Source organism: Talpa europaea (genome assembly GCF_964194135.1).
Source record: "Talpa europaea genome assembly, chromosome: 14".
NCBI lineage: Eukaryota > Metazoa > Chordata > Mammalia > Eulipotyphla > Talpidae > Talpa > Talpa europaea.
Genome location: NC_140082.1, coordinates 71,783,414 through 71,806,398, shown reverse-complemented (window position 1 = coordinate 71,806,398; position 22,985 = coordinate 71,783,414). Strand labels below are relative to the sequence as shown.

General features: G+C 45.0%; 1 protein-coding gene across 3 annotated transcripts in view; it reads right to left on the bottom strand.

Annotated features, from left to right (window-relative positions):
* Positions 1–22,985, bottom strand: part of CNIH3 (cornichon family AMPA receptor auxiliary protein 3) — a gene marked incomplete at both ends in the record, with an annotated part of 82,073 nt that overhangs the window by 22,457 nt on the left and 36,631 nt on the right. For 2 of the 3 annotated variants that reach the window (XM_084254181.1, XM_084254183.1), the window contains one exon: positions 22,529–22,576. The exons of the other annotated variant lie outside the window; for it this stretch is intronic. In XM_084254181.1, the coding sequence (XP_084110307.1) occupies positions 22,529–22,576 (48 nt within the window). The remainder of the gene's footprint in view (positions 1–22,528; positions 22,577–22,985) is intronic. 3 annotated transcript variants of the gene reach the window in all.

Below are 22,985 nucleotides of genomic sequence, written 5' to 3'. Positions count from 1 at the left end.
CTCTATCCTATTTGGTGATTGAGACTTCACTGGTGACCGTCAAGATGCCAGTTTCAAAGGATGAAAGGCGCATCTGCCGCATTACAAGGGATTCTGAAATGAGTGGGAGTGAGGAAGTGCAGGCAAGGAGTGTCAATGGCTCCAGAACGTGGCTATGTATGAAAGAAGACGTGTGTGGGTTGGTAATATGAAGGGTTACCAAGGTTGATAATATTTTTTAAGACAAGGAAAATTTGATGTGTTTGAAGCTGGGGAAAGGGCTGGATGACAATGAGAGAGAGAAAAAGAAAAGGTAGTCCACTAAAAGGGAGCTAGTTGGATCTGCTCCAGAATGAGTTAGCAGGAGGCTGAATCAAGGCAACCTGGAGAAGGGTGAACCTTAAAATGGGGCAGAGAGGGCCCTGTGGTAGAGAGAAGGGATGGAGAGACACGGGTGTAAGCAGAGAGGAAAGAGGTCGGAACCAGCATCAATGCCTGCTGGTGCATAAGCTCAAGTATCCCTGTTGAGAAATAGCAGAATAGGTGGGACACTTAAGGAGTGGAGAGCAGTCAAGAGCAGCTGATGGGGCAGAAGTGGGGGAGGATGATCAAGAGGCCAGCCACACAGAGGAAAGGACCACGATTCAGTAAGAGGGGAGAGACAGCCCCACGAGTACCTGGGCTTCCCTCGCACAGCAAGCCCGGGATGGTGAAGGCAGGGCAGTAGGACAGAATGTTCACTTGGGTTGTAAACTCCTATGAGGCTAGGCACAGTGGTGCCAGTACCTGCAGAAGAGCAGTGTAGCCAGTCAGAGGTGTAGCTGCCAGCCAGGGGTTCTGGCCAATCTACTCAAAATAATGTAAGTGGAGATGTCCTGGAGATCTGGCTAGAATACTGAATCTGCAGGTCTGCGTGGACCTGAGATTTTCATTTATAACAGATGATGCCAGTGCAGCCTGCCCAAGTTCTAGAAATCATATTGCTCACTGGCCAATTCCACATGGAGGAGAGAGAAGAAAAACCACTTCCATGAACTTGGTGCATAACACTCCACTGTCCACACCAATAGAGGTCCTGGCGGTGTTCTGACGCAGCACAAGATTCAAGGTTGTGGGTAGCTCGGTGCTGTTTTGTGGTGGTTTTTGCATCCAACAGATTTGCTCTCCTGACTATATCTTGTTTCCCTTCCCTTTCCTGTGGTGAGAAAGGAGAGCAGCCAACCAGAGGCTGAATATTGCAATAGGCAGCCGGAGGACTACCCACCTGTGAATGATGGCAAGTCGGTGGCATTGAGAAATTGGAAATGAAAAAAAAAAAAAATAGCCCAATGGAATAAAGATGAGCATTACCAGAGGGGAAAGGCTTGGACTCAAGGGGAAATAGAAGATGAAACTGGACTTCACTTAGCCATTTGGGGTCACAGAGAGTCTCTACTCCCTGCACTTCAGTTTATCTTCAGTGATGGAGCTGGACCAGAACTCGGGGTCCTTTCTAGCTCTACTGTTCTAAGAGTCTAACCATGAGAACCATGGCTATCGGGGTCTCCGAAGCGAATCTGGTTCCCTCACCAAACTCTGAACACCACAACGGGCAGGGACTGGGCTAAGTTCTGGAGAACTAGACACACGAGAGCCTCAGCCCACACCTTCAGTCTAGATGGGGAGAGAAACTGCAGGGCTGCCTGGTAAAGCCAGAGTGGGATGCAGTCCAGGGGCTAGGGGGGCCCACAGAAGGCACGGCCCCCAACTCTAGAAGGAAGCAAAGGCCTCCCCGAGTGGTGACATGAGCTGAATTTTAAAGAATGGGTTGATTCAGCAAAAAAAAAAAAAAAATAAGTTGAGGAATAATGAGCAAGAAGGGTGCAAGTGAGGTTTATAGTCTGGGGTGACCAGAGCAGGGGGCTGTGGCAGCCGCCAAAGAAACTGTCCCTCTCTGTAGAACATTCTCAACCACCTGCTGCTTCTCTAAGGGGGAGCAGACCATGCTCACCTCTGTGAGGCTGCCTCAGGCAATAAGTATGTGGAGGGCTCACTAACATCAAAGACAAAAAAAAAAAAAACCCCACAGAGAGTGGGAGCAGGAGATGCTGGAAGAGAGAGCAAGGGAGAAGTATTTCTTAAATCAGTATTTCTTAAAACTCACCACGTAATTTCAATGTGCAGTCAAGTTTGAAAAAACAATGCTCTACAGAGCAGTTTGCAAATATTAGGTGTCACAGTCTATAATTATGTGGGCCTGCCAAGGATGATGGCCAGCTACTGCTCTAGTACCATTGGTGTCTTCACCAACCTGGTGCCTCTTTCTAGTGTCCCTAACTGGTTCATGAGCTAAGTATAGAATTTCTGAAACAAGTTCTTTCCCAATAGACAGAAGCTCATCTTTTTTCATGCACAAACGTTCCTAGTATTTTCATACATGTGAGTTATCTCCTGGCTCTGCAGGACTCGATAAGTCCTATCCCCAGCCATTGGCTACGACAGTGCACAGCAGGTATTTAGGCAGACCAAGGTAAGCACCTGCATACATCCACCCCCACCCCAACGAGGTGTAAAACCCTACCTGCATCACTGTTGGTCTCAAATTTCCCACATCAGCCCGTGATGTGTTCTGACTGCTCTAACGCAGGGTGAACATTGTTGGCCACGAAGGGCAGTGTAGCAGTCACACCATGAGAGGGGTCAGTTTGGGGGTACTGGACTCAGCATAGGGTCTGTGCACGAGCAGTGGCATAAGAGCTTGGGCTGCGGAGCTGGAGGCAGCAGTGCATTTCAGGTAACAAAGGACAGAGTGCCATGTGGAAGAATGGATGATCTGCGCCTGCATGACAGGAGCAAGCCACGTCACCTGCTACGCAGGACAGGTTCTTCCATGTGTCTCTGGTCATCAGAGGCAAGGGTGCCTACCACTCTTGTGGAGTTTGGACAGCACAGGTGAGAAGGTGCTCGCTAGAGCAGTGGCTGCTTGCAGGGTCCTTGCAAGGGACTTTCTGCAAGGACATGAACTCCTAGGAGACTGCTGGCCGAAGGAAAACACCTATAGCTTCCAGTAAAATCCCCGTTGACCTGCAAGGAGAGGTACCCCCCACCGATGGAAGAAGGGAACTAGAAGAAGGGAAGGGAGGTAGGAGGGAAATTAGGGTTATTGTGTCTTTCTCAGAAACTCCTCTCCTTGACAGCTGTTAGAATTTCCTGGGGAGCTTTTGAAAACACCACAGGTCCTGGAGATTGGGCCCTTGAATTTGCATTTTACAAGCTTCCCAAGAGATTCAAATGTGCTGCCCAGACTGAGTCACTGGTAAATGAAAACAACTTCCTAAGCACTCAATTCTGCCCCTGCCCTGGGGGTGGGACACAGGCCAGCCTGCCAGCACCCCAATAATGGCATCCCAATAATACTGAGTCAATGACAATGATGTGGGGAAACAAACACCCTTTTACATCCTGGCAGGAACACAAATGGCTTCTATCTTTTAGTAAAGGAGTCACAATTTTTAGAAAAGTACAAATTCATATGCTCCTTGACCTGTCCATCACAGTCTGTGGACATGACATGCAAAAGTGGGTAGGGACCAAATAAACTAAACTGAAAGCAAACAGAATGCCCGTAACTATGGCTACGATTGAAGACATTGTGTGTCCAATGGAATATTAGTAAAGTCTGTGTCATTACTTTGAACACTGCTCTAGCGGGGTATCCATGCCATAAAGGTTTATGGGGGAAACAAGTTACAAAACACTAATGTCTTCCATTATTGGGAAAAATAAACAGACTGAAAAAGCCAATGTTGAATGTATGTAGGAATATATGTTTGTACTTGTGTCTAAATGTGCATGGAGATAAAAGCAAAAGATGGACTCAAGTTTTTTAACAGTAGTAATATCAGAATAAAGATGGATTGGGAAGCTGACTCCTGTTTTCTTCATATCAGCAGCATCATTTTCTAGTCAAACTAGACACACTGCTTTTATAATTAAAACCATTAATAGGGCCTCCCCGGTGGCGCAGCGGTTGAGCGCTGGGTTGCGAAGCTGCCCGCAGCCTCTGCGGCGCCGGTTCGATCCCCGGCTGCTCCCCGGCCACCAGAGGAGGGTCCCACATGGTGCGCAGACCTCTCCTGCCGCCCGCTGCTCCCCTCAGCAGTGTACTTCGGTCCTTCTGCCTGCTCTGCTCCCCGCTCTGGCTCTGGTGAATTCTCTCGCCCTCCCGCGCTTCTGACTGTACCCAGTGCATGTATAAACAAAACAAACAAACAAATAAATAAATAAAGCATGCCTCTATTAAAAAAAAAAAAAACCATTAATAAAGAAAAGTCAAAGAACCAGCTCTGGGGTAAGGTTAACCGGATTTAAATCCTGGCTTCACAGGATTAGATTCCTTAACCCCTTCACGCTCATTATCCTCATCAGTGAAAAGCAGACCATGGTGAAGTCCACCCACAGCAGAGTGAGGACTGAGCAAGATGAGCCGGTCAAGCATGACGTGCAATGTCTATGCCACATCCTATGTGCATGCAAAGACTTAATAGATGTTGTTATGTAAAACTCTTCGCCCTAACCACCAAGGACCAATCTTCTAAGTCTAGGTCAGCACACTTCCTCCAGCAAGCAACCAAGCCCCCTGTTAACACTGCAGAGCAGAGAGACAACTGAGTCAGTCTTCCCAGGAGCCAGGCATGTAACGACACTTGTTCGGACAGCCCGCCTGGCACTAGGGGAGGCCAGTGTTCTTCATTTCTCCCTCTGCCACACAATGCTCCTGCTGTCCCGCTACCAAGTGACAACTTCTGGGCAAGGAAGTGCCTGGAATCTCCTGGGAAGGGATGGCCTATAAACAAAAGTAGTCATAATAATTATAGCACTACCACCCATCTCAGCAATTGGCATTGCAGCAGCAGCTCACATCATATACATGGATTTAATCCTGACTCTGCCTTGGGGAGACAGGAACAGAGCTAATTAGAGTGATGAATGATCTGTCCTTGTCCATCATGCACCAAGTCAACTGTCTGGTCTTGGGGGCCCAGCTTTGTGTGCTGCTCCCAGCAAGAGGCGTGGCCTCATGAAGATGCAGGTCAGTCCCTTTTGTTAAGTAGGACCACCTCCTCTAGAGGATGATGGGACGATTCTTCATGGGCTTTGCTCAGAATAAGTTTGCTTTTGATTCAGATAAACAGCCTATAAAATCCAATAGAAAGTATCAAAATCACACCCTCTCTTTCACTGGATTCACCTGTGGATGATGGGAAATGCTAGTAAAATCAAAACCCAGAGGCTCGCTAATCACTTTGTCTGCTATTTACCAACAAGAGTAGGAGTCAAGGTTAAGGTCAATCACTTCTCTTAACCCAGGGGATGTCATTTCCATAAAAAAAAAAAATGTTTAATATCCACAATCATTTGTACTGATGCATTCATTTTCCAGCCCATGTACTCCACTCAGGGTATCAAGTAGCCGGAGCCTCCCCTAGAGAGAATGTGCAAACTCTACAGACAGTGGCCCAGGCCAGGAATTAATTTTTTCCCTCATCAACAAAACAATGTTGAATGAAACGACATTACTCAAGGATGTGCTTTATTGAAATTCTGTCCCCTAGTCCCCCAGCATGTGACTACATTTGGAGACAGGGTCTTCAGATTAAGGAGGTCATTAGGATGAGCCCTGACCCAATGTGACTGGGATCCCTGTAAGAGGAGATTAGGACGCAGATACACAGAGCGATGATTTTGTGAGAGAATGCAGCTATTTGCAGCCAAGGAGAGAGACCTCACCTTGACCACACCTTGATCTTGAACATCAAGCCTCCAGTACCCCGAGGGAATAGATTTCTGCTATCCTAGCCACCCAGTCTGTGGCCCTTGTCACAGCAGCCCTAGCAGACTAGCACAGCTCCCAAGGGGACTAGCATAAGAAGGCCCTTCTCCCAAGTCATTCATGTCCTATCAGTCTCTTGAAATTGAGAAGATGATTTTGGTCCAGATCTCAGGGCCTCTTTCTGATCTGGAGAATGAGAATCTGTTGGGAAGGCATGGCACTGAGACTAGAGAAGCGCACAGCATGCATGTCCCGTGAAGGGGATGCAGAGGGTGCAGAGGGCGGCATCCATATGGCTCTGACCAACTCAAAAGTGTGTAACTACCCTGGGAAAGGCAGGCGAACCCGTGCCTGGTCCCTCGTGTATGGAATCACCCGTACTGCCAGGAAGGCAGGAGCTGGAGAGACAGAGCTGGATTGAAGGCCAAGCCAGCACTTAGTACCCGAGCGACATGCTGTGGGATGACCGAAGATATGTGCTGGTTTCTGCCCTCCTCCTCCCACCCCACCCGGGCTCCTGGCACAGGGTTCCTGAAACCCTTGCTGTTCCCTATATGATAAGAGTACTGGGCACAAACTTTGTTCTACAGAGGTGACTCTGGATGGGCTTCTGGGTGGGGTCTGGTCACCAGAAAGACCAGGTCTTAATTAGAAATGTAAAATTTTCAGTGTGCCCCCCCCATTCTCCAAAGAAGGAGAAGGCTCATAAATGGAGTTAACAATTGCTCATGCCTACATAAAAAAGTCTCCATAAGAACCCCAATAGTACAGTTTGGAAAGCTTCCAGGTCAGAACTCATGGGGACAAAATTTACTATGCCTGGGACACTCCCAGACCTCTCCTTATGAATCTCTCCATCTAGTGGTTCATTTGTATCCTTTATCAGATCCATATTATTCTATCAAAGTATTTCCCTGACTTCTGTGAGTCTTTCTAGCAAATTAATGAACCCAAGGAGGAGGTCTTTGGAATCTCCCATCCATAGCCAGATGGCCGGAAACACAGGCGGTACCCTAAGCCTACCACTGGCGTCTGAATGGGGGTGGGGTTGTCTTGTGGGACTGAGCCCTTAATCTGTGGGTGTCAGGTTTGAGTTAAATTGTAGGATAACCAAGCAGCTCTCGTCCCGAGACTGCCCACCTATGTCTATGCAGGCGTCTCCTAACAAAACTGTCCCTTTTAGAGGCAGCTCTTTCTGCCTGCTTGTATGTGTGCAAGTGTCATTTCCTCTCTTTTTTTATAATAAACCTGTCCTTTTGGAAAATAAATAAATGAAAATTGTAGGATACCCATCTGATATCTCAGAATTGCTTGATGCAGGGGGGGCACCCCACAAGTCTGGGGAGCAGCCCTGTCAAAGGAAGGGTGCTCTGTGAGTAGTGGAGGTCACTCACAGGCAAGAAGGACCCAGTAGGAAAAACTGGGTTCTTCTCTGTATACCCAGGCAAGTGCTGTAGTCCCTTGCCTCTCAGGACCCTATCACCCCCTTACAGAGCCGCATGAGTAAACACTAGTGACGCACAGCCGCAGTTCCACGCACTCATCCATTGTGCTAGCATTGCCCATGCTGTGCTGAATACACGCTGGTTTCAAAGCAGTGAACAGGACACAGAGAGCTGCATTGACCAAGGTGACAGTCCACAGAGGAAAAGAACTTTGTACAAATTATACCTCTGGCTTTCCCCTGCCACACTGACTTCCTTTAAAAGTTCAGGATATTTGTGCTTGAAACACTTTATCAATAACTTGAAACAACACAACACCCACCACCATTCAGAGTTGACAGCACTACTACCAAAACACTTGCACTGAGAGTCACATACCAATTGTTAAGGTCTAGCTGATGCAGGAGGACTGTGTAGACCCTGTCAGGAGATGAGCTGTGCTGTTTCATCAATGCACCCTGCTGACGTCATCTCCACCATATACCTATATGTACATATATATATTTCCCAAGGGCAGGAACCTTACCCAAGTGACTTCTTTATTTGGTTCCCACCAGGATGCCAGCGGCACTGGCACTACTTTATGCTGATGCATTGAGTGGTAACAGCAATGATGTAACCACTAAAAGGCCACAATAGCAGAGCTGCTGTTGCTGCGTGTTCTCCACCCACTTCCCAATGCTATAATTGGGGATCATTGTCCTCCCGAATTTCATCATCACTTTGACCATTTGGCAGATACAGAAAGGGAACAGTATGGCTTTTCTATCCCTTCAGAATAATGGCACTTTGCATTTGTATAGCACATTTAACTTATTCAGTGAATTTTCTTGTCTATTGCCTGGTCTTATCCTAATGAAACATAACTCCATGTGTTTTGTAATTGTCTGTGCTATAGAGACAGCTTAGGAATCAAAGCCAGTGAAACTCTGCTGGAAGGGGACCAATGCCCCAAACTGCTTAAAGAATAACAAATCCCACATAATTCGCAAATGGATCCAGCATGACAACACAGCAATACAGCTATTCCATGGGGAGAGGATACATCTGGAATATACAGATCAATTCAGCACAAGCCAGGAGCCCATAGGCATTCTCATCTGAGTCAAAGGGCCCCTCTGTTGGCCCTGCCTAGGTACAGCTTGGCACCGGCTTTAATTTTAGGGAGAGGCACAGACTTGGTAATACCACGGGAAATAAAAAACTATTAAGATTTGGTAATATCTGCACATTTTGTGGCCTAGAAACATGACCCAGAAATACTTCTTGCTTTTTCAGCAATTTGGAGAAGGCCAAGAATGAGTATCTGGGAAGGTTGGCATTTGGGGAATCAAAAAACAAAATTTTTACTTCTCATTGCATTTTGGATAGGGAGCACCTGGGAAAAAAGTTCCCACCAAAAAAAAAAAAAAAAAAAAAAAAAAAGCAAGTTGCCCAGGGATTACTGGCAATGAGCCATCCTGCTGCGTTGACCCTCTTGTGAGAAGAAAGAAGTTGGGCACTAAATCCTCAGTCCACTTGGGCACCCATGAGCAAATGATTGCTTTTACTCTCTGATTTAGAAAATTATGGCTCTCTAAATCATACCCTGGGACAATGAGAATGTGGAAATGCCTTTCCCACCTGCATTGCTGAAGCCTGGCTTACCCTCCAACTCAGTGATTTGCAGCATCACTGCACATTAGAATCACCAAGGGGGGTTTTCAAACCCCCATGCACAGGTTGCATTCCAGACCATTGAAATCAGAAACTCTGGGGGTGGGACCCAGGCAACATTATTTCTTAGACTCCCCAGGTGATTCCATTGTGCAGCCAAGGCTGAGAACCATCTCTCTAAACACTTCCATTTCCACACTCCCCCACAGAGCCTTGAAGGATGCTCTGAGGAGATAAGGTGTTGTGCCTGTAAATGGCCTTTCTTTGGTCTCTTCAACTAGTCTTAATCCCATGCTCAGTAGGGAGGATTCTGCCTCACGAATTATGAAAATAACAGGCCAAGCCATTATGTGGTTGCCGAGCTCATGCTCCCTAATCCATTTAGCTAATGAACATGAATTAGACACCATGCTAGGCAATGCAGCAGATACAAAAATTAGGAGGGCATGATCCCTACCTTCAAGGATACAACTGAGTAAGATACTGTACAAACAACCTTAATAGAAGGTATTGTGTGATTAGGACTTTGAGAGACTCTCACACAGGAATTTAGAGAAAAAAACAAGATTCCTTTTAGCAGGACTCAGCACGTTTTCACAACTAACACATCTCACACACACACACACACACACACACACACACACACACACACACACACCTTAGCATATAACAGGGCTACATCCATAGAAGGTACTAGATGGATTCCAACTATATGCCATTGTCTCCCAGTGTCCATGCTCCCTTCTCTTTGGAATAAAATCCCTGCTTCTTGACTGAGCATACAGCGCCCCGAAAGAAGACCAAAATGCGCATTGACTAATATTTGACCAATGAGTTAAGTGGAAGTGATGTGTGCAACTTCCAGGACATGTACTTCACGGAAAGGGCCCTTTTCCTCTCCCCTCCTCCACCTGCTGCCTGAGAGGACATCGGGGCGATGTCCACATGAACCGGGTAGACAAGGAAATACCCAAATAATGAGAGTTCCACAGGGAGGAGAAGACTGGGTCCCCTGAAGATCCTGTGAGGCAGAATGTCCCCCTCATCCTCCACCACCACCACCAATAGCCGGGACATGGACTCCTAGACAAGGCAAGCATCCTCATGTTTCAGCCATAGTCATCTCAGGTCTCTTACTCATAGCAGAGCCATGTTCCAATATGCTTTCCTGTCTCCCACATGTCTTATAATACCTAGAGTTTCTTTTTCTATTAATGAGTGGAGAGGTATTATAGAAAACTAAATTATTTCTGTCAGAATGGTCAAAGATTTGGTGAGTTCTCAAAGCAAAACTGCAAACTCCATAAATCTTTATTGCTTAGAAGTTCAGGCTGTGAGAATCAATTTTGCCAATGCGTGCAATAAGTTAAGTGGCCTACTTTCTCTAGTCCACATGGTCTATGGAGACTACAGGGGAAATTAAGTGATCATCATTCTTGGTTAGTGGCCTGCAGAGATTAGCCTCCAGTACAGGGACAAGCTCTGGAAATATTATGGGAAATTACTGGCTCATATGGATGTAGATAAATGGTAGCGGTCTGGGAAAAAGGAAGTGATCATGGGCTCTGAAACCAGACCCATGAGCTGAGTGACCTTGTGCATGTATTTACTGTCTGGTAAAGGTAGCCAATTTCACCCATCTCACAGGGTTGCTATGAAGATTCAATTAAACAGTGGTCCTAGGGCACCTCTGCAACCTATCAAACCCAAACTTCCCAGGGTTTGGGGAGTAGAGGGGTTGTATTGGAGCTCTCCAGGGAAACAGAATTAACAACATAGATATAGATATAATTTGATGTAGCTGTAGAGGTAAATGTAAATATAGCTGTAGCTATAGCTATATCCTACATCATATATATGCATATATCTCTAGAAAGAGAGATTGAGAGATTTTAAGGAATTGCTCACCAGATCATAATGTTTTGTACACTATGATTTGCACAAAAGTACAACTTTTGCATGAAGGGCCAACGGACTGGAGATACAGGAAGAGCCAACATTTCAGCTGAAGACAAAAGGCCATTTACTGAAGAAACTCTTCTTGCTTAGGGGAGATCAATCTTTGTTCTATCTAGGCCTTTATGTGATTAGATGACACCCACCCATGTTATGGAAGGCACAACATGTTTTAGTCAGAACCCCCCAATTTAAATATTAATCTCATCCAAAAAACCCTCAGGGAAATAGCTATAATAAGCTTTAACCGCATACTGGCACAAGATGGTCCAGGCAAATTGACATATGAAATTATCATCACAAGGGCAGGGCATTCAGGACTCTGTACTTTAATAACCTCTCCAGATGTGATATGAGGCACATAATGTACTTTCCCCATAAGACACCCTAAAATCACTGGTTTCCAGGTTCCTCCCTCAACCATTGGACTTCCTCCTTCATGAAGCTTGTTGTGCCAGCCCCACATTTAACTCAGAACCAACCTTCTATCATATTGTGGGTCAATCTGATGTTCCCTCCAAATATAGGACACAGCAAGCTGGGTGATGCTTCCTGAGCATGTTTGCCTGCTGACTCCCCATCTTTCTGGGTCGAATCTCTTCTCCCTTTTTCCTCTCCTTTAGCAGATCCATACCCCAAGGAACCATTTGGAAAATGCTTATGAATCACCAGGGCACCCACCAATCATCGAAGTCATCAAATATTTCCTAAGTGTTTCTCCACCTTGGCCACCCATTTTCAAAATACAGATGACTGGACTCCATAAGACCTCCAAGAACAGAACTTCTAGAAGTTGTTCTTAAGCAGAGTATGTTGGAAAAGCTCCACGGGGATTTTGACATGCAAAGTGACATGCAAAACGACAAGCATAAAGAACAATGGACACTAATATTTGCCACTTCCCAAAATTATGTTAACATATGATTTGTCATAATAAAGGCAGCAAATTTTCATTGAAAACTGTAAGTGCTCTCTAGGCAATTACTGAAAATGCCTGCATGTAGAATAATGAGTGAGGAACAAAACCATACTCAACTGAAGGTAATGAAGAGAAAGAAATCGAGAAAATGATCCCATTTGCAGTACCATCAAAAAGCATTAACTACCTAGCAATAAATCCAACAAAGGAGGTGAAAGACCTATTCAATGAAAACTAAAAGACATTGTTAAAAGAAATATAAATGACACAAGGAAATGGAAACATATTCTACACTCCTGGATTGTAAGACTTAACATTATCAAAACTTCCATCTAACCCAAAGCAATATATAGAACCAATACAATTCCTGTCAAAGTTTCAATGGCATTCTTAAAAATATAGAGCAAACATTACTGAAACTTATATGGTACCACAAAACACTCCAAATGGTCAAATCAATCTGACAAAAAAGAGGAAGAATGGAGGTATCACAATCCCAGATTCCAAGCTATACTACAAGGCTATAGCAATCAAAACAGTATGGTATTGGAATAAAAATAGACACACAATTGGAATACAATTGAGAATACAATTGAGAGCCCAGAAATAAACCCACATTTATAGGAACACTTGATCTATGACAAAGGATCCAAGAGTATACAACTTAGAAAGGAAAGTCTTCCACTAACATTGCTGGTGAAACTGGACAGCCACCTACAAAAATATGAAACTAGACCACTCTTACATCATACACAAAAATTAACTCAAAATGGATTAAAGACTTGGATGTTGTGGCCTCCCTGGTGGCGCAAGGGGTTAAGACGCAGCACCGTGAAGCTGTCCGCAGCCACTGCAGTACAAGTTCGATCCCGCCGCTTGGGAGGTGACCCACATGGCGCAGCAGACCTCTCCTGACTCTCCCGCTGCTCCCCTCAGCAGTGTATTTCAGTCAATCTGCCTGTTCTGTTCCCCACTCTGTCTCTGATGAATCCTCTCACCCCCCACACCTCTGGCTTGTATCCCAGTTCTTGTATGCATAAATAAATAAATCTTTGGGTGGAAAAAAAGACTTGGATGTAAAACCAGAAACCATGAAATACATAGAAGAAAACATAGACAAAATACTCCACAACACTGGATTCAGGGATGTCTCTGAGACTTGACTCCAATGGCAAGGAAAACCAAAGCAAAAATAAATTGATGAAACTGCTCAAGGTTTAAAAAAAAACCTCTGTACAACAAAAGAAGCTATCATTACAACAAAAATACTGTACTGAATGATAAAAAATATTTGCACATCATATACCTCAGTCTAGTGAAAATGGCCCATAGATATTAAAAAAAAAAAAAAAAACAAACAGCAACAACAATGTTGGCAAAGTGAGTGGGGAGGGGTGGAGAAGAACCCTCGTACTCTGTTGGTAGAAATGTAGACTGGTCTGGCCCTTATAGAAAAAAGTATAAAGGTTTCTCAAAGTATTAAAAATAGATCAGAATATGACCCAGCAATTCCACTTCTAGGTATCTATCCAAAGAATATAAAATCACTAATTGAAAAGATACATTCATTTATGTTCATTGCAGCACTATTTACAACAGCCAAATTATGGAAACAACCTAAAGCCCATCAACAGAGCAGTGGATTAAGATGTAGTATATGTAAGTGATGGAATACTACTCAGCTATAAAAAAAAAAGATGAACTCTTGCCATTTGTGACAGTATAAATGAAACTGGAGGAGATTATACTAAGTGAAACAAGAGAGAGAGAAAGACAAATACTGGATAATTTCACTCATGTGGAATGTAGATTAAAAAAAAAAAAAAAAGAATCGGGCCTCCCCGGTGGCGCAGCGGTTGAGCACTGGGTTGCGAAGCTGCCCACAGCCTCTGCAGCGCCAGTTCGATCCCGGCTGCTCCCCGGCCACCAGAGGAGGGTCCCACATGGTGCACAGACCTCTCCTGCTGCCCGCTGCTCCCCTCAGCAGTGTCCTTCGGTCCTTCTGCCTGCTCAGCTCCCCGCTCTGGCTCTGGTGAGTTCTCTCACCCTCCCGCCCTTCTGACTGTACCCAGTGCTTGTATGTATAAATAAATAAATAAATAAATAAATAAATAAAAGAAATGCTCTACTTAAAAAAAAAAGAATCTGTAAAACTAAATCAAAATAAACCCTAGAAATATGACTGCAGAATTAGAAGGCTACTAGAGGGTGAACAAGGAAGAGAGGGGTCTAGGGTAAAAGAGTGGGTACTTGGATGGTGGCTGTGGGGTACTACCACACATCTAGAAGGTGTGAACCTATTCCACTACATCATATTACCCCATATCAAAATTACCTCAAATTGGTTCTTTAGCCTACTAAAAATGGAGCTACCATATGACTCAGCAATTCCACTCCTAGGGATCTACCCAAAGGACACAAAAACACTGATACAAAAGACCACCTGTATGGCGCAGCGGTTGAGCACTGGGTTGCGAAGCTGCCCACAGCCTCTGCAGTGCCGGTTAGATCCCTGGCCACTGGGTGAGGGTCCCACATGACACACAGACCTCTCCTGCCACCCGCTGCTCCCCTCATCAGTGTACTTCGTCAGTCTGCCTGCCCTGCTCTCCGCTCTAACTCTGGTGAATTCTCTCACCCTCCTACACTTCTGACTGTACCCAGTGCTTATATAAATAAATAAATAAATCTTTAAAAAAAAAAAAAAAACACTTGTACCCCTATGTTTATTGCAGCACTATTTACAACAGGTAAAACCTGGAAACAACCCAAATGCCAAAAAATAGATGACTGGATCAAGAAGATGTGGTACATATACACAATGGAATACTACTCAGCAATCAAAAAAGATAAACTCATGCCATTCGCAGCAACGTGGATGGAGCTAGAAGGAATTATGTTCAGTGAAATAAGCCAGAAGGAAAAAGAAAAATATTGGATGGTCTCGCTTAGAGCAGGAATATAGGGGAACCAAATAAAGACATCAGTGTAAAAAAAAAATAATAACAATACAAAACACAACAAAACAAAAACAGACGACTATAACCCAGAGACATCCTGCAGGGGAGGAGGCGGGAAAGGGATCAAAGGGAGGGAAGGAGGAGCACAAGGGCCTGAGGTGATGGTGCACGGGTGCACTGGGGAAGGAAACTCTAAGAGGACTACATCTGAGGGGGTGGGGGAAGCAAATAGTGTTTAAAAATGAACAATGATACAAAAAATAACCAAAAAAATTACCTCAATAAAGAAAAAAATAAAAACAATGTTCTTAGCCCTATAGATGGACTGGTGAGCGAGAAAGGTATGAAGCATGGCCCTAGAGAGTTTATAGTTGGGTGGCGTTCTGTCCCTATTCAGTGACCTCAGATTTTCAGAGGGGCACTGTGGCCAAGCTGGCTGAGCATCCCATGACACTCTGGTTCTGATGCCACCCATCATTTAGCCAGCCTGCTATGTCTCAACATCCCCATCTGAAATTAATATCCATTCCAGTTCTGTATTTCATCTCCCAATCACATACTGACCAACAATCATATGTTCCACACTGATAAACTCTGGGGAATCAAAGATGAACAAGACATTGGGCTACACCTTTGTGTAACTCACATATTCATGGGAAATGCAGATTTTCAGAGATAATAATACAGTGTAGTAAGTGATACAAGAGAGATGGTGGACCCTCCACACACACATCAAAGAGTAATGGTACTATCCTAGAGAAAATCTGCAAAATTCCCAACTCCTGTATCATTATCCCCTTCCACTGATGGGATTTAAGCTACCAGTTAATGGCTTCCCTGTATCCATGCCCTTTGCCTATAACTCTGAGCCCCTTCCACTGTGCTTGGTCATGTGACTACTTTGGCCAACAGGACACTAGAAGATTTGATGCAAACTGAAGCTGGAAAACTGTGTCTGCATTTCCATTTCGTTTCTTGTTTCTCTGTGACACCATGATAATAAGCCTGAGCTAGTCACTGGAAGGAGCTGCAGCGCATAACCAACCAGCCCAGGAGAGGCCATCCTAGATTAGCTAATACTTTGCTGACTGTCAAACAAATGAGTAAGTCTAAGCCAAGTCCAGGACACCCCCTTTTCCCCAATCCTAGTCAAAATCAGTGGACCCAACTTGGGATCCTTGAACTCATGAGAAATATACATCATGGTTGTTGTAAACCAGTATGATGCTCTATTATGGTAACAGTAGAGAATGAAGAAGGATAGGACCAACCAGCTACCCAGATTCGAGCGAGAAACCTGAGCTGTTATGAAGTCCTCTCCTTTGCCTGCAGAGGCCCCAGAGGGGACAGAGTGAACTGAGGACAAAGCTCTTGCTCCAGCTCCCTCCTGCTTCTGGTTCAACAACCCCAAGACAGCACCACTATTTACACAGCAAGGAAAATGTTCCATCTTTCTCTCTATCAAGGAGTTTGCCACAGAAAATGTCTGAAAATTAATTATACATGAGACACAGTTTCTGAACCAGTTGCAAGTTTTGTTCCAGGATATTTTTACTTTTCCTCAAACATTCTCTCCAGGGCAAAGTATCCTACCAAGAAGTTAAGTGGAATTAGAAAAGAGCCTTAAAGGAATCCACTCAGCCCCATCAGTGTGAACCGCGCATGTTACAGGGTCCCTGAGGCCCTATGTGACTTTCCGTTCCATATCTTCCTTGCACAATAGCTGAGCAATATTACTATATTGGTGGTCCTTAAGGAGCATTTTTCAAAGAGAACAGATAATTTCCCCTACAATGTAGTGATTAAAAATGTGGACTCTGGTCAGAGGGACTTGCCTTCAAATCCTAGCTGCCAATGCAGGAATGATGAGACTCTGGGATATATATTTGACCACTCTAAGTCTTGGTCACCTCATGTGTTCAATGGGGCTATTAATAGTGACTACCTCATAGAGCTGTTGTGGGAATTAAACATTAATCCTTGTAAAGACACAGATAGCCACTCAAGAAATATAAACAGCTATTGTTGTTGTGCTTTAGACGCCCGCCAAGCAATAGAAAAGTCTGCTCTGGAAAACTTCTCTGCGTCAAGGACATTTCCTCTAAGGTATTCCATGCAGCTGCCTCTGAGCTTACGTGCCCCTTCTCACCCTATTATGCCTCTCAACTAAAATACACCATTCTCTCCAGAGTCCTGCAGGAAGATGGTCCTAACAGGCTAAAATCACTGGAAATCAAGTCAACCCCTGTGGCATGACTGTCAGAAATTAGATGGGGCAGTACCTCTGCATTCTTTTAAGTAGTTAATGCATAACAAATATTGTGCTTCAAAGTGACATGGCTCTTTCTCTAGGTTCTAGTACATAAATGCACTTAGTAGCCTCCTCTAAGACAAAGAAATCAGGACAGAGCTTGAAACTGTCTATTTATAAATTCACAGAGTCAGCAAATGGCTGCTCTCTGGTACAGAATAAAATCACTTTTTCAAAACAGGATTTTCCCCTTTATAGAAGTGGCACATGAGTCACAGTATCAGTTAGCTATGGCCAGAATAATGCTGTATAACAAATGACTTCAAAATTCAGTGCCTTAAAACAACAATCATTAGGCAACAGCATTAGACGTGCTCATGCATCTAAAGCTTAGCTGGAGGTCACCTGCTCTGGCGGGCTTGGCTCCAAGCTACAGCTGCCTCAGGTCTGTATGCCAAGCCTCATGCTCCTCGCACCAGAGAGGTGGACTTGACAACATCAGAGGTACAAGAGAGAGTGAAGCACCGAAGACCCCTAAACCTCGGCACACATTCATTTGCCTTCCCATGTGCCCTTCCCATGGCCAAGTCCAACGTCAGTGGGAAGGGGAATATACTCCGCCTCCAGCGGGAGAAACTGCAAAATTATAGAGCAAAGGGCATGGACACCGGCAGGGTCGACTTAGCTGCACAGACCCCTGTGCTCCAACAGGCCCCACCTTTGGTCGAATGCTTTGATGTTGGTGTCGTAAAATTCTTAACCATTTTTTGGCAATTTTCATTTTCACTTGGCCCTGCATAGTCCATGGCCAGGCATACGCACTGGGAAGGGTAAAGAAATGGGAATAGTGCAATCATTTCACTTAACTGACTATCTCATCTTCATTCCCCATCTCTGCCAACCCCTGCTTTCAGAACCATGTCATAGAACGTCTGCAGTAGATTTAGTAAGCTTCACCACATTCAGCTGCACTTCACATCGTGACTCCTCCCCTAAGACAGAGGTGCAGTTCTGAGTAGCACGAGAGGGGAAGGGGCACGGGTGGCCTTATCATCATCATGTTCTTTCCAGAATTAAACCTGATGCATCTGGCCCCTCCTACCAGCCTGGTTATTCCTTCCCAGTGAACTCAACACCCACCATTCCAACCTCTGCACACTCATCTCCCCCTTCTCTTCCACATCTTATGTGGCTGCTCGACGGAGAGAATACACAAAACTAGAGCCTCTACACGCATAACTGTCAGGAAAACTTCAGTAAGGCTGGACAAACCCAGGAATGAACTGGAGGATCACAGAATTGTCAAGACAGAAGTGACACCCCACACTATGAAACTAAGTGCCCCCTCTCAGGCAGAGTCAGTGTAACTCGAAACCAGCTCAGACATTCTGTTGTCTCACTGGATGCAAGTGAGGTGAACATTTCATAGCGCCTCGGGACAACCACACCAAGGTTTGATGACGGTCACTTTTCCTAGAGTAAAATTAAGGAATTTTTTCTTTATTCTTATACCAATCTCGGAATCTCACTTACGTTCACTGAACTTGGAGATGCAATAGAAGGTCCTAGATTCATCCCCACACATGCCTGAGAGCAGCCATCAAACCACCCTCTACCGTCTGCAATGCTCCCTATCCCAACCCTGCACTTTACAGCAACCCACGGAGCCGATGGCATGCTTGGGGGGCACAGCAAGAAGCAAGTGGCTCTTGCCACAAGGGATGAATCGTAAGCAAAGTCGACATGTGAATCCTGCAGTTCAACCAATTACCCAAAGAACACATTTTCTGATAATTACAGAGCTAAAAATGGTTCTACTTTGAAAATCCCTTCCTTTCTCCTGAGAAAGCTGAGGAGGTGGTTTAACAACAATCAGCTGCTGAGATGCATCACATTCTGGAGTGTTTAGGAGACGAGTTCCAAGAAATTTCTTGGAAGGTACAGTTCCCAGAAGGTGGTGGCAACACTAACTAGACCCCATGAGCTCTCCTCGCCACCCCCAACGGGCACTCACAGCTTGGGAACCTGAGCTCAGAAGCCCATGAAGAGAGACAGGAGGGACGTGACAGGTCAGCCCGCCTCATGACACTGTCCAACCAGCAACACTTAGCTTAGAAATTGGGGGATGGCCACCAGCCAAGGATGACGTCAGCCTGCTTCCCCAAGTGTGTGCCTGGGGATGTTCGTTTTAGGGAGGAGCTCAGGATAGGGCTAATAATAGCATTTAATGTGTGCTGAGCATTTATGAGCTAGATATACTTGCATTATCTCACTGAATTCTCACAAGAACTGGATGAGGAAGGTGCTGTTATTACTCCCCCCTACTGTGGAGTCACCATGATAATAATCAGGGCAGAGGCCCGTATACTTGACCACCACACTACACCACCTTTCTGGGGGAAGTGTATACTCCCTACCCCATCCTAAGGAAGGATGGAGCTGGGCAGGAAGGCAAAGCAGGAGAAAGGACTGAGCAAGAAGCAATGAGAGAGAAGAAGCAGAAAGAGAAGGAGGAAGAAGACTGGAGGAGGCAGACGGGGCAGAAAGACATGTAAAGAAGAATCTACTCTTGGCGTGGACGTGTACCAGGGACATGGGGAATGGAAGGAGACACTTGAAAGAAGCAGATTTGGACGAGACACCTATGGGAGGCTGACAACAGCCTTCATCTTGGTTTGATTTTGCTCTTTTCCCTCCAGACTTGCCTGGTCCCTTGTGCCCCTTTCCTTTGGGTCCCCACCAGAAGATGTTTTCAACTCATGGCAAGCTTTTGGGCCTCACCTGCCCCGCTTCAGGTCAACCCTGTTTGGCTGGGCATTTGCCCATGAGGGGATGGGTAACTTTGGGTGCTTGATTTGGAAACTACATTCTTTGTCTTTCTCTTCTCTGTATCGCACACTAATTGTATTAAAGTTCTTTTCCATTGAAGGCCTTACGCAATAGAGTATGTTTTGTCTTGATGCGGCAGATAGCAGAGCCCATTTAGACAGGCAGGTTTGGGTGCCCTAGGGCACCCCTCGCCCTGCTCTATAACAGATTAAACCAGAATTGGCTGAGAGAAGATATAAATAAGGTTATAATACAAACTACAAACAGGTCAGGGGGCATAAACACAAGGAAAGGAATGGGATAGGAGAAAAGGTTAGAGGTCTTCTGGGTCAATACTGAAAACAATATAGAGTTAAATTTGATTTTTAAATATAAGTCTGATGTAAGTCACCCATGTAGTGAAAGATGTGTTTTGTGACATATCACAGACATTATCGAAATGAAGAAATGAAAAGATTATTGATGATCTCAATGCTTCCGAGAAGGACTTAGATTATAGAAGTGTCAGAAAGTTAACCCTCATTTATTAAATTCCTTAATAAATCTTTATTGATCATCTTCAGTAGGCTATGCCCTGTGAAATGAACAGAACAAAGACATTATCCTTCCAGAACTTACATTCTAGTGGAAGAAGAGATCCTCATGCCCAGTATTAAAATGTCTGTGAGAACAGTTACCAAATTAAGCTAAAATGCAAATAATTTGAAATTACATTCAGAAGGAAATCATGTCAACCTCAGTGCAAACAACCTTGGAGTCCAGGACCCAGACACAGACATGAAGAAACCGAAAGAGTGACATGTTGAAAGGAAGATGTGCTCACAGCAAGTGTTCTGGAGCAGGAGTGAAAGCTTCAGGTGGCTTGTTTCTACATTAAGTCAATCAAGGGGTGCCTGTCACCCCAGTGCAGGACCCCGTGGAAGACCAACCATCAGGCTGCAGAAAATGTGATCGGCCAGTTATAACACTTGAAGTCCTCAAGTCAGTGTTTCATGTCCTCTGAGTCTACCTTGCACTTTTCTCCTTGGTGTTTCCCACTGCAATGAATAGCAATTGTGTTTATCTTCACAGAAACAGCAGAGGCAGTACTGTGGTGAATGAAAAGGGCAAAAACCAGAAAAAGGCACTAGGCGTACACTGTGTCGTGGAGTAAAATGCCTCAGTCTACTGTTATAGAAATGCAATGCAAACTATATGCAAATTTGCAAAGGGTGATACAAATCCTTGCACAGTCTACAGATTTTCATATCCTTTGTTTTGACCTTAGAAAAGTCCAGGGCTATGGGCAACAAGACCTTAGCAGGGGCGGCCACAGGTTATTTCCAACTGTCTGGTCAGAAAGTCCATGGTCAAGCAAGGAAGAAGGTTGAGCAAGGCTGCAATGTGATAGATAATAAACTATCAACCTGCCACAAAATTCAGGCTGGTGCTTTCATCACGGAAGGGGAAGGGGTAACTTAGAGGTGAAAGATAAAGCTATGTTTTAGTCTTGGTCCATTTTATCCCACCTGGGTGTCAGTCTTAAAGAGCAAGCCAAAGACTATGGAGTTAAAGCTGGAGCAGGTCAGTGGTATCCAAATATTATCTGGGAAAATAATTTATAAATTCATGAATTATCCTTAATGCCAAAAGATTTGTGTTATTAGTCATTCTTTACTCCTTGGATCATAGTATTTTCTTTATCTGAGCACACTTTCCTGCTGTGATACATAAGACGTGGAATTCTAGTACTGCGTTTCTTGGAAAACATGAAAGGACAAGGAACTAGATGCAAAAATAACTGACTTCTTGATTAAGCTCCCACCCAATGAAATGCATCACTATTGAAAATTTGTTTAAAAATCAAAACTTACAAAATTGTTTCCTCTCTATCCGTGCTGTCATGGCATTCGGTTTCTCTGCTATTCACACAAGGCTCAAAAACTCCTTTGGGGATGACAGGTGGCTTTTGTATGGCTGGTATCCATCTGCTCTGTCCTGAGACCATGGGTGTCCTGTGGCACAAGACTAATGGACACTGCTAATTTAACCTGCAAGTTGCTGTTCTCCACAACTGCTACAGAAATCTCACACTTCCATGCCTGGAGAGTGACAGACTGGTCTCTATGATGGTCTCTATGATGTGCTAAACACCAAGCTGGAGTTGCACGTGCACAGATAAATATGCGTGCATACATGTGCTGCCTGAGTACATTTACAGCAGCTGTGACCTACTGTCCATCCATTCAGAGCCAACTCTCTGAATGCCTGGTTCCCTTTAATAATACCTCCCCTTCCAACCCTCAGACATTCCCAATTACACTGTCAATCAAATTGCAAAGTGGAGTGGCAGGCTGCAAGCCTCAAAGGAAACCCAGCCTCCAGTTAAAACTTCCCTAATTGGGGCGGGAGCATTGCTAAGTGCAGCACTGAAGAGAAACAAAGGCTGGGAGGCAACCTTGGTTGTAAATGCCATCCATCATCATGGAAAGATAAAGAACCTCTAAACTCAACCAGAGGGCACTTGCAAATACCCTGTGCTGTCATGACACTTTGATAGATGGCCACCCCTTTTAATTAGCTTCTCTTGTCTCCGAAGGTTTCCAAAGAACTGACAGAAACTTCCCCCTCCCCCACCATTTGCCTTCCCCGAGAGACAGGACTGGAGTGGCCCTGCCCTTGTGCTGTGAGCACACGTGCCCGCGGGACAGTCCACCTCTGGCATGGAGCCTGTGCACTGACCTTTCGCAGAAGGAAGCAGATGCGCTCGATATTCCTCAGCCGTTCCCTCTATCCAGATGCACCAGAAAGAAAGGAGAGGGGAAGTCAGAGGTTTTTCTGAAACAGCTTGAGAAGACCCCACATTCAGCCCCCAACAGTGGAGACAGAATCCCCAGAGATCCCTCCCGCCAGACAGCCTGCATGCTCCCACCTCTGGCTCTTCCTAACAAGAGTTTCTGTTTTTATTCCATCTAGCTTGTCATGGTTATTTGCTCTTAATAGAACTCTCCTGCAATCAGCATGGGAGAGCTACACTCTTGGCCTAACAGAGGCGTCAGTTCTTTTTCCTGCAGGCGAAGTCTCTTAGCCTCCGTGTACCAATACGGCAGATGGTCAGACTGTAGAAGGGCACCACGTAGCCACTAAATGTCCCAAAGCTTGCAGTCAGCCCTTCAAGAAAGACTCCCCTCTTGGGCTT